This window comes from Sinocyclocheilus rhinocerous, unplaced genomic scaffold (assembly GCF_001515625.1).
Source record: "Sinocyclocheilus rhinocerous isolate Xijiao unplaced genomic scaffold, SAMN03320098_v1.1 scaffold2581, whole genome shotgun sequence".
Lineage (NCBI taxonomy): Eukaryota > Metazoa > Chordata > Actinopteri > Cypriniformes > Cyprinidae > Sinocyclocheilus > Sinocyclocheilus rhinocerous.
The window spans coordinates 86,489-97,155 of record NW_015647950.1 but is presented as its reverse complement, the minus strand read 5'-3'; the positions used below and the strand labels follow the sequence as shown (position 1 = coordinate 97,155).

At 34.6% G+C, this 10,667-nt stretch overlaps 1 protein-coding gene, 1 long non-coding RNA gene and 1 pseudogene across 2 annotated transcripts in view; 2 read left to right on the top strand and 1 right to left on the bottom strand.

Annotated features, from left to right (window-relative positions):
- The window catches only part of LOC107709401 (uncharacterized), a 6,577-nt gene extending 2,265 nt beyond the window's left edge, over positions 1 to 4,312 (top strand). Inside the window, exons 2-6 of the mRNA XM_016513854.1 lie at positions 1,176 to 1,568; positions 2,085 to 2,123; positions 2,532 to 2,648; positions 2,741 to 2,791; positions 4,036 to 4,312. Coding sequence (XP_016369340.1) covers positions 1,176 to 1,568; positions 2,085 to 2,123; positions 2,532 to 2,648; positions 2,741 to 2,790 — 599 coding nt within the window. The 3' untranslated portion in view covers position 2,791; positions 4,036 to 4,312. The remainder of the gene's footprint in view (positions 1 to 1,175; positions 1,569 to 2,084; positions 2,124 to 2,531; positions 2,649 to 2,740; positions 2,792 to 4,035) is intronic.
- Positions 1 to 10,667, bottom strand: part of LOC107709399 (uncharacterized) — an 89,947-nt pseudogene that overhangs the window by 9,000 nt on the left and 70,280 nt on the right.
- On the top strand, positions 5,225 to 8,113 carry LOC107709402 (uncharacterized). Its single transcript, XR_001636494.1, has 2 exons — positions 5,225 to 5,955; positions 7,920 to 8,113. It is a non-coding gene; the product is annotated as an uncharacterized LOC107709402 (long non-coding RNA).

Below are 10,667 nucleotides of genomic sequence, written 5' to 3'. Positions count from 1 at the left end.
GCCCGACGCAGTTCTCATTTTCCCGTCCTGCGGCGCATTGTTTAAATAGCAAATGCATTTGCGCCCATTTGTGCGCCCATGGTCGTGCTGGTCTAAAAAAGAGGTGTGTTCAGGCGCATTGTTGGCGCGTTGCTATTTTGAGGCAACTGAGAATAGACTTTGCCATAGACCAACTCAAACCTGGTCTAAAGTCTGGCGCAAAAAATTTTATTTGTTATTTAAAGAGCGCAATAGTAATATGTGGCTATAGGCGGGTGCACAACACGTCTACACTTTGCTTATTACACACACAGGGACGCGCAGCAGCACACAAACATTTTTAAAAATGAAAAATTACATTCTGCCATGTAAATAGCGAACCCGCCATGGCGCGAGCGCATCTGGCATTTAAAGGGGATGGGAGATGAGACTCTGATTGGTTTATTGCATGTTACGCACAAAAAACACCATGCGCCTGGGCGCGCCGACCGTCTTACCATCGTTAAACTAGCAAAAGTTGATTCGGACATGCCCTGAGTGCACCAGCACCGTGCGCTTTAGACCATGCGCTTAGATCGTTAAAATAGGGCCAGACGGCTCCTACACCGATCGGTCTGCACAGCTCTGCTTCAAGGCGAACACACTTATCACGTGGTACAAGTAGGAGCTCTGAAGGTGCGTTCACGCCATATCATAATTACCGTGATTACGAGATACCAACTTGTAGAAAGCGTTCACGTCCTTGTAGAACTCGTAATGAACTGTGAACTGGGAGTTTTCTGAGAGCTACAACTTGTACCACCTGACCACCTTAGATTCTTTTGGCACTATGTTTAGGCATTGATACCCTTAGTCCGAGTCCAAGAGTGTGAACAGCTACAAGTAGAACATCATGTATTATCATCTCGAAATTACAGTAATTACATGGCGTTAATGCAACATCAGAAAAGTCCCATTTTTCAAGCTGGAATTACGAGCTCTGTGAGGACATGAACACTTTTTACATGTTGAAATATCAAAATTAAATAATTTCAACATGGCGTGAATGCATCTTTAGCTTCGCTTCTCCTCATTTTGCCTACCTGCCATGACGCTGTCTACCAGATTTCCCATAATCCAACAAATTGCCATGGTGTTGAATTCCTTTTAAAATGCACACACTCACTTAAGTAATTATTGTTTATTTTTGTCTCCAGGTGTGGTTGGATCGAACTTGGTGTCAGTGATGGAGGGAGTTTCTGTCACTCTAAAAAGTGATGTTACCAAGCAAGGACGTGACAAGATGCTGTGGTATTTTAACGACACTCTCATTGCCCTGATCAATGGAGATCCTACTAAGAGTTGTCTGTACGATGGTGAAGGCGGGGTATTCAGAGGCATACTGAAAGTGGACTTTGAGACCGGATCTCTGACCATCACAAACATCAGACCTGAACACACTGGACGCTTTGAAGCAAATTTCATCAAAAGCAAGAGCTCAGGAACCAGCCAAAGCTTGAACCGAAACGGCAAGTGTGACAGCACAAAAGTCATCAAAAAAATGATCAACATCGGCGACACCGTAAAGACATTCAGTGTGTCCATCAGTGGTGAGTCATATAGTGTTGATTCAGTCATTAGTGATGAGTCATTCAGTCATATGCCCTGCTGCATTTTACAAACAGTTACTATTGAACTCATTAATTGATTGAATGTGGACTATCTGAACACAGTCAAACCGGTTCAATCTCTTTTCTTGAATATATAAAAACAACTTCAAAATACATTTAGAGTCTTTTTCAGTAGACAACTTTTGTGAATAATTCAACATTTGAATGATATTTAAACTATTATAAGACCCTGTATCAAATATATTATTATAATTGATCACTTTGACTGTTAATATATATATATTTTTTGCCACAATGCAACCAGTATTAGTAACAAAACACTGCAGGGAGTGTGTTCCTTGTTTTAAAAGATTTTCCCACAGCTATAAATAAATAGAAATGTTTTTAGAAAAATTAATGAATTAAAAAACAATGCTAAATGCAAATAATATTTTTAAATTATTATTTCCTTGTGTTTTCCTGCCTCTCTGTCTGGTCCTGACAAACCCAATGAAGAATCAGACAATGTGGAGAAGAAACAAGAGCGTGAAAGGGGTATGTTTTCTCCTCGCTTTCTTTTTTTATTTATTTACAATAGATTACACCACACATATTCGTTTATTTATAAAGACACATTGTTCTAAAAGGTGACAGCTTCCATATATTCCCCTTCTGACAGTCATGTTCAGGTGTGCCAGTTTTGATTTTAGTGTTAGTATTATTACTATATTTATGTATATTTATATGTTTTATTTATTTGTAACTGAGACTATGTAAAATGAATCAATCAAATGAATTAGCAATTTACCCAGATTTCATATAATAATCCTTATATTTTAACAGAGGAATTAATCTTTCACATCTCTAACATGGATCTCTAAAAGAGTGGATAAAGAGAATATATCAAATGAGAAACAGTCGGATGCACTCACACTAATGACTGTCTGTCTTCATCTGTTCTAGATTCAGGTCTGTCTTCAGGTCTTATAGCGGGAACATGTGCTGGTGTTGGTGGTGTTCTGCTGCTGGTTGCAGCTGTTCTTGGTGTGATTTACTATCGTCACAGGAGCTCTAAAATGGGCAAGTATCACCTACAGCTACTATAGTGAGAGGAAAACAATCTTTTTAAAGCAAAATTAGTGTTTAATTGTCTGTGTGATTTTTTTTAACAGAAGACATTGAGAAAAACAAGTTTGAGCAGCTGTTGAATGTTCCAGTATGAGGTAAGATACTGTATTACTGTAACATGTCTAAAATATACAGTATGGTGCTGTGATGAGTCAGTAGCTTGATGATCCATCTGCAGTTTATTAGACAAAAGCAGTACAAGGCAGGGCAGTAAACATTAGTAGAACAGGATAACCAACAGTAGACGTAATCCAGAGAACAGGCAGAGAATTGGGGCAGGCGGCGAGCAAACACAGTAGATAAACAGGCTAAAGGGGTCGGGGCTGGCAGCAAGAATCAGAAAACGAGATAAACAGTCCAGGTCAACAAACAGGCAGGCAGGCAGGCAGGCAGAATAACAGAAACCGCTCCGAAATGATCACCAGGGCAAATCAAGACTTCGCACTGAAGAGCAGATAAGAGTGCCTTAAATAGGTGTGTGAGATAATTGAAGACAGGTGCAGGGTGATCAGTTCCAGGTATGAAGGCTGATGGGAAATTGAGTCCGAATGAGGTGGTTAATACTCAGGTGAATGCTCCCTCTGGTGGTGCGAGAGATGTAGTGCGGGAGCCTCATTTGTAACAGGTGCCAATGGCATCTTAAAATCTTCACCAATTATACAATTATAAATATCCCTTTCCTCAGTGTTCCAGTAGGAGAAATAATTTCCAAAAATAATTTTTGCCATTAATCATAATCTTCCAGTGAGATTTCTATATGAACAAAGATTGTGACAACAGATGGTATAATGCACACAGAGATCTGATCTCGCCATCATCCAGTCAGCCTGGGATTACATAAAGAGACAGAAAAAATCAATTTTTTTACTCACATGTGACACAGATCGGATATTGCACACGTGGAAACACGTTGGATACATATCCAATATCTGGACATCTGACCTGCGTCTAAACACGTAAATGCGATTCCCATATGAAATTCCAAACTATCACAAGGCAAGGGAGACACATTAACTTCTTAATGTCAGATTATGAAGCAGATGTTGCCGGTGTGAGTTCACACAAAAACTCTATATATATAGACAAAAACTTTATATATAGGTAAGAAATTATGCAAATTGGATATGGTCAAAAAGATTGGATCTGTGCATTAAGCCTTGCAGTGTAAATATAAATCTGTAAATCAACTGTAACCTATATTCCTAATGACTGAATGAAATTTTCAGAGAAGTAATCTTAATGGAAAGTACTGTTAACTGGTTGGTGAAAGATTTTCTGTTACTGTAAACACGGTTCATTTCTTTCTCTTTACCTTCTGTGATTCATTGTTTTCTTACAGAAGGACAAAGGCCACCTAACCTGAGAGGATATCAACAGGATCGGTCAAAAAAAGAAATCTGGATAATGGATCCCCTTAGATGTTTGAAATGGGGGGTGCACAAATGCCATGTCTTTGTTTGATCGGAGTTGATCTGAAGCCAATAGCAACATTTTGAGTTTTAATAAGATCTGACACCAGTGCTCTTCTTTTCCTCGATCACTGATGTGAAGTGATGATCACTATTTAATGTTTTAAACTCAATCTACGAAATATACTACTTCATTATAAAGAAAAACAATAATCATCATAATCCAAAAAATACAGTATATACACTGACTATACTATATTTACTACACTGAAAAAATTGTCAACTTTTCTTCAACTTTTTGAACACTAAAGGTTTAAATTTGATTTAATTATCATGCACTTGAGATTTTTTCTTTTGCTGCTGAATTATTTACTAACATAGTTATTTTCTATATTTACTATACTATATTTACTACACTGAAAAAAAGTTTCATTCATCCAATTAAAAATATTTAGGGTAATGATTCACATTGCCCCTAATGTTTTAAACTCAATCTACGAAATATACTACTTCATTATAAAGAAAAACAATAATCATCATAATCCAAAAAATACAGTATATACACTGACTATACTATATTTACTACACTGAAAAAATTGTCAACTTTTCTTCAACTTTTTGAACACTAAAGGTTTAGATTTTATTTAATTATCATGCACTTGAGATTTTTTTCTTTTGCTGCTGAATTATTTACTAACATAGTTATTTTCTATATTTACTATACTATATTTACTACACTGAAAAAAAGTTTCATTCATCCAATTAAAAATATTTAGGGTAATGATTCACATTGCCCCTAAAGGGCAAGTTATTTATTTTTCATTGGCTCAAGTTAAAAAATATAGATGTGAATCATTACCCACATTTTTTTTTATTGGATGAATGAAACTTTTTTTTCACTGTGATAAATATAGTATAGTAAATATAGAAAATAACTATGTTGGTAAATAATTCAGCAGCAAAAGAAAATATCTCAAGTGCATGATAATTAAATAAAATCTAAACCTTTAGTGTTCAAAAAGTTGAAGAAAAGTGGACATAATTGTAGCCAAATCAGGTAAAATGTTAATTTAAAAAACACATTACAAATGATTAAATTCTGATAAAATATATATTTTTAATAAAAATATACTATAAAATTAAAAGATAAGGCAACAAATTAAAATCTAAGATTATATTATATATTGTGTAAGATTATAAGATTTTCTCTAGTTGATAGAGTCCAGCATGTTCGGTTGTGATGTTTGTAAGGGTCAAAGATCCAGTTTGATTGTCCAGCTTCTGTCTTTCTTATATAATAATATATATAAAAAAGATAGATTTTGATGTATTATCTTTTAATTGAAACTGTCCCATGACATGTGATTCATCTTAATTTGTCCACACACATTTATTACAAATCTTATGTTCACATTTCTTACAACACTATCGAGGGTTTTCATGGCTTCTCTTTCAGTCTTTCAGTCAGTAAGAGGTAGTGATTTCTTGGGAAGTCAGTTGCTGCTTTTGACACTTGTGTGGTGCTGTAACCTGTTTCATCAAACCCTGTCAGTGAAGATCCACGATGGATAATCATCCACATGGGCCTTTGGTGGTTGGACTCAGATGATTGTTGCTTGCAACAGACCGTTCTTCATTTTATACTAGCACTTTATATATTCCAGGCACAGAAGCACAGTGTTTGTGGAGCAGGTTTATCTGCTGTTGTCTCTTGAAGGTTGAGATGGTCTCAGCAGATCAAATGGACGTTGAATGTTTGAATGTTTCTGGAGTGAAGCTTCTGAAAGAAACTAATTGTGATGGAACCACTAGGTGGCGGTATTCACTGTAGTGACTTTTGACATGGAAAGGTTTTTCTTTCTCTATCACAAGGCAAGGGAGACACATTAACTTCTTAATGTCAGATTATGAAGCAGATGTTGCCGGTGTGAGTTCACACAAAAACTCTATATATATAGACAAAAACTTTATATATAGGTAAGAAATTATGCAAATTGGATATGGTCAAAAAGATTGGATCTGTGCATTAAGCCTTGCAGTGTAAATATAAATCTGTAAATCAACTGTAACCTATATTCCTAATGACTGAATGAAATTTTCAGAGAAGTAATCTTAATGGAAAGTACTGTTAACTGGTTGGTGAAAGATTTTCTGTTACTGTAAACACGGTTCATTTCTTTCTCTTTACCTTCTGTGATTCATTGTTTTCTTACAGAAGGACAAAGGCCACCTAACCTGAGAGGATATCAACAGGATCGGTCAAAAAAAGAAATCTGGATAATGGATCCCCTTAGATGTTTGAAATGGGGGGTGCACAAATGCCATGTCTTTGTTTGATCGGAGTTGATCTGAAGCCAATAGCAACATTTTGAGTTTTAATAAGATCTGACACCAGTGCTCTTCTTTTCCTCGATCACTGATGTGAAGTGATGATCACTATTTAATGTTTTAAACTCAATCTACGAAATATACTACTTCATTATAAAGAAAAACAATAATCATCATAATCCAAAAAATACAGTATATACACTGACTATACTATATTTACTACACTGAAAAAATTGTCAACTTTTCTTCAACTTTTTGAACACTAAAGGTTTAGATTTTATTTAATTATCATGCACTTGAGATATTTTCTTTTGCTGCTGAATTATTTACTAACATAGTTATTTTCTATATTTACTATACTATATTTACTACACTGAAAAAAAGTTTCATTCATCCAATTAAAAATATTTAGGGTAATGATTCACATTGCCCCTAAAGGGCAAGTTATTTATTTTTCATTGGCTCAAGTTAAAAAATATAGATGTGAATCATTACCCACATTTTTTTTTATTGGATGAATGAAACTTTTTTTTCACTGTGATAAATATAGTATAGTAAATATAGAAAATAACTATGTTGGTAAATAATTCAGCAGCAAAAGAAAATATCTCAAGTGCATGATAATTAAATAAAATCTAAACCTTTAGTGTTCAAAAAGTTGAAGAAAAGTGGACATAATTGTAGCCAAATCAGGTAAAATGTTAATTTAAAAAACACATTACAAATGATTAAATTCTGATAAAATATATATTTTTAATAAAAATATACTATAAAATTAAAAGATAAGGCAACAAATTAAAATCTAAGATTATATTATATATTGTGTAAGATTATAAGATTTTCTCTAGTTGATAGAGTCCAGCATGTTCGGTTGTGATGTTTGTAAGGGTCAAAGATCCAGTTTGATTGTCCAGCTTCTGTCTTTCTTATATAATAATATATATAAAAAAGATAGATTTTGATGTATTATCTTTTAATTGAAACTGTCCCATGACATGTGATTCATCTTAATTTGTCCACACACATTTATTACAAATCTTATGTTCACATTTCTTACAACACTATCGAGGGTTTTCATGGCTTCTCTTTCAGTCTTTCAGTCAGTAAGAGGTAGTGATTTCTTGGGGCTGCTTTTGCTGCTTTTGACACTTGTGTGGTGCTGTAACCTGTTTCATCAAACCCTGTCAGTGAAGATCTAATCATCCAAATCATCCACATGGGCCTTTGGTGGTTGGACTCCGATGATTGTTGCTTGCAACAGATCATTCTTCATTTTATACTAGCACTTTATATATTCCAGGCACAGAAGCACAGTGTTTGTGGAGCAGGTTTATCTGCTGTTGTCTCTTGAAGGTTGAGATGGTCTCAGCAGATCAGATGGACGTTGAATGTTTGAATGTTTCTGGAATTAAGCTTCTGAAAGAAACTCATTGTGATGGAACCACTAGGTGGCGGTAGTCACTGTAGTGACTATTGACATGGAAAGGTTTTTCTTTCTACTTGTATTTACAGTCTGCTTGTAGCATTCTTGATCATCTCAAATTATACAGCAAATGCTTTGTGATTATTAGTATAATGCAAAAAAATCTGTTTAAATGTGACTTTAAATGTTGTAAAAAAAAATACTGTTAAAATGATTTGTCTGTTATTTATACATCTGAACTAAAACTTTGAAACTTTTGCGGCACTTCTACTGTTACAGAGCACAGCAGACGCTTCTGGACAATCATTTTTAAAATAAACGGTTTAAATGCTGTAAAAATGAACAGTTAGTGTAGCCCAAATAAGGGCTTTATAAATCTCCCTTCTGATCATATTTATTCATCTACATGAGAAAAATGAAAATGTATGTCTATCATGGTAAATTAATAAGTTTGCTGTTAAATGCCCCTTCAGAATGGCTGATGTCTTTATTATTAAATTGTGTTTTAGTGTGTTTAATTTAATTATTATTCATTGAGCTATTATGTAAGAATACCACATTTCAAAACATCATTCATCATAACTATCAGGTGGTAGCCTACAGACAATTACAGTACAATCATTCAGCCATTCAGTTTATTGCTATTATAACACAGTTAAAACAGTTCATAACGAAAATACTGGAAATCAACATAAAACACACATTATGAAAATGGTGTATTGACAAAGAAATATGAAATGCGTGGCAGTGTAGAGAATGAAAGGAAATATTAAAAACGACTCATCGCCACTAGATGGCATCAACGTAAGCAGTATTCAAAGTTATCTGCTGTTGTCTCTTGAAGGTTGAGATGGTCTCAGCAGATCAGATGGACGTTGAATGTTTGAATGTTTCTGGAATTAAGCTTCTGAAAGAAACTCATTGTGATGGAACCACTAGGTGGCGGTAGTCACTGTAGTGACTATTGACATGGAAAGGTTTTTCTTTCTACTTGTATTTACAGTCTGCTTGTAGCATTCTTGATCATCTCAAATTATACAGCAAATGCTTTGTGATTATTAGTATAATGCAAAAAAATCTGTTTAAATGTGACTTTAAATGTTGTAAAAAAAATACTGTTAAAATGATTTGTCTGTTATTTATACATCTGAACTAAAACTTTGAAACTTTTGCGGCACTTCTACTGTTACAGAGCACAGCAGACGCTTCTGGACAATCATTTTTAAAATAAACGGTTTAAATGCTGTAAAAATGAACAGTTAGTGTAGCCCAAATAAGGGCTTTATAAATCTCCCTTCTGATCATATTTATTCATCTACATGAGAAAAATGAAAATGTATGTCTATCATGGTAAATTAATAAGTTTGCTGTTAAATGCCCCTTCAGAATGGCTGATGTCTTTATTATTAAATTGTGTTTTAGTGTGTTTAATTTAATTATTATTCATTGAGCTATTATGTAAGAATACCACATTTCAAAACATCATTCATCATAACTATCAGGTGGTAGCCTACAGACAATTACAGTACAATCATTCAGCCATTCAGTTTATTGCTATTATAACACAGTTAAAACAGTTCATAACGAAAATACTGGAAATCAACATAAAACACACATTATGAAAATGGTGTATTGACAAAGAAATATGAAATGCGTGGCAGTGTAGAGAATGAAAGGAAATATTAAAAACGACTCATCGCCACTAGATGGCATCAACGTAAGCAGTATTCAAAGGTTTTGAGTGATGAACCATTTTATGATCCAAGAGAGGAAAGCACTAAGCAAAAGTTTTGACAATACTGAACAATACATTTAGACCACATTATCTTTTGAATGTAATTATGTTTCTTTCCTCAACTGAAATTGAAAATCATTTATACTTTTTTTTTAGAAACTTCTATTTGCATCCAAATATAAAACGTATTGTTTGCTTTAATAACGGTATATGTTCATCTTTACAAAACTCCAAGATATGTCACAACATTTATGGTATCTGTTTCTTGTCTTCTCCTCCTGTAGCTCTGATGTCATATATCAGAAAAGCAACAGCGGCCACGCCCAGAAAAGCAGAGACGACCAATCAGATCACAGCTTCAGTAGAACCACAACAGTGGACGTGGGGGAAAAAAAGCCAAAAACCATGTGTTTTGATACTTTTGCCTGTCTATAGCATGAGAAAAAATATATAGCGTAATGCTGCCATCAAGACAACATCTTTCTCAGAGTGGTCCCTGCTTATTTCAGCAAGACAGTGTTGAGGTGAGATGAACACCAGTTAAAACAATGGGAATTTATTTTGTCCTCACTCCGTTTGTGTTTCTCGTTGATGGTAAGTCGCTTGACTTTATATTTACAACCCTTTCTTTTTTAAGTGAACAGTTTAATTTCACATCAAATCTGTCTTTCCTTGTCTTGCTTTACTCATAATTCCCTGAAATTTAGTACAATTCAGGAATTTGAAGGTCCATGATGTTAGTCTTAAAGAAAACTTGAAAAACTAGTTGCTCTTTTTTTTTACAGTGACACAGACACAACATAAAACCATGTCTGCATTTGTGATCGGAGAAATGACAAACAACAAGCGCTACTCTACACTGCCCAAAACTCGCGTTTGAATAATCAGTGGCAATTCTTTACATTTGAAAACGTACTTACAGGCTGTGAGTCAGAAGCGCCAGACTTAACCACTGATTTCTAGTCGTGTCCTCTTTTGGAAGGCCAAACAAAGTAGTTTTGCTTTCACAATGAAACACACAGCGTCTCCACGACATGGCGGCGGCAACAACAATACTACAGCGAGAATAAAAGTTA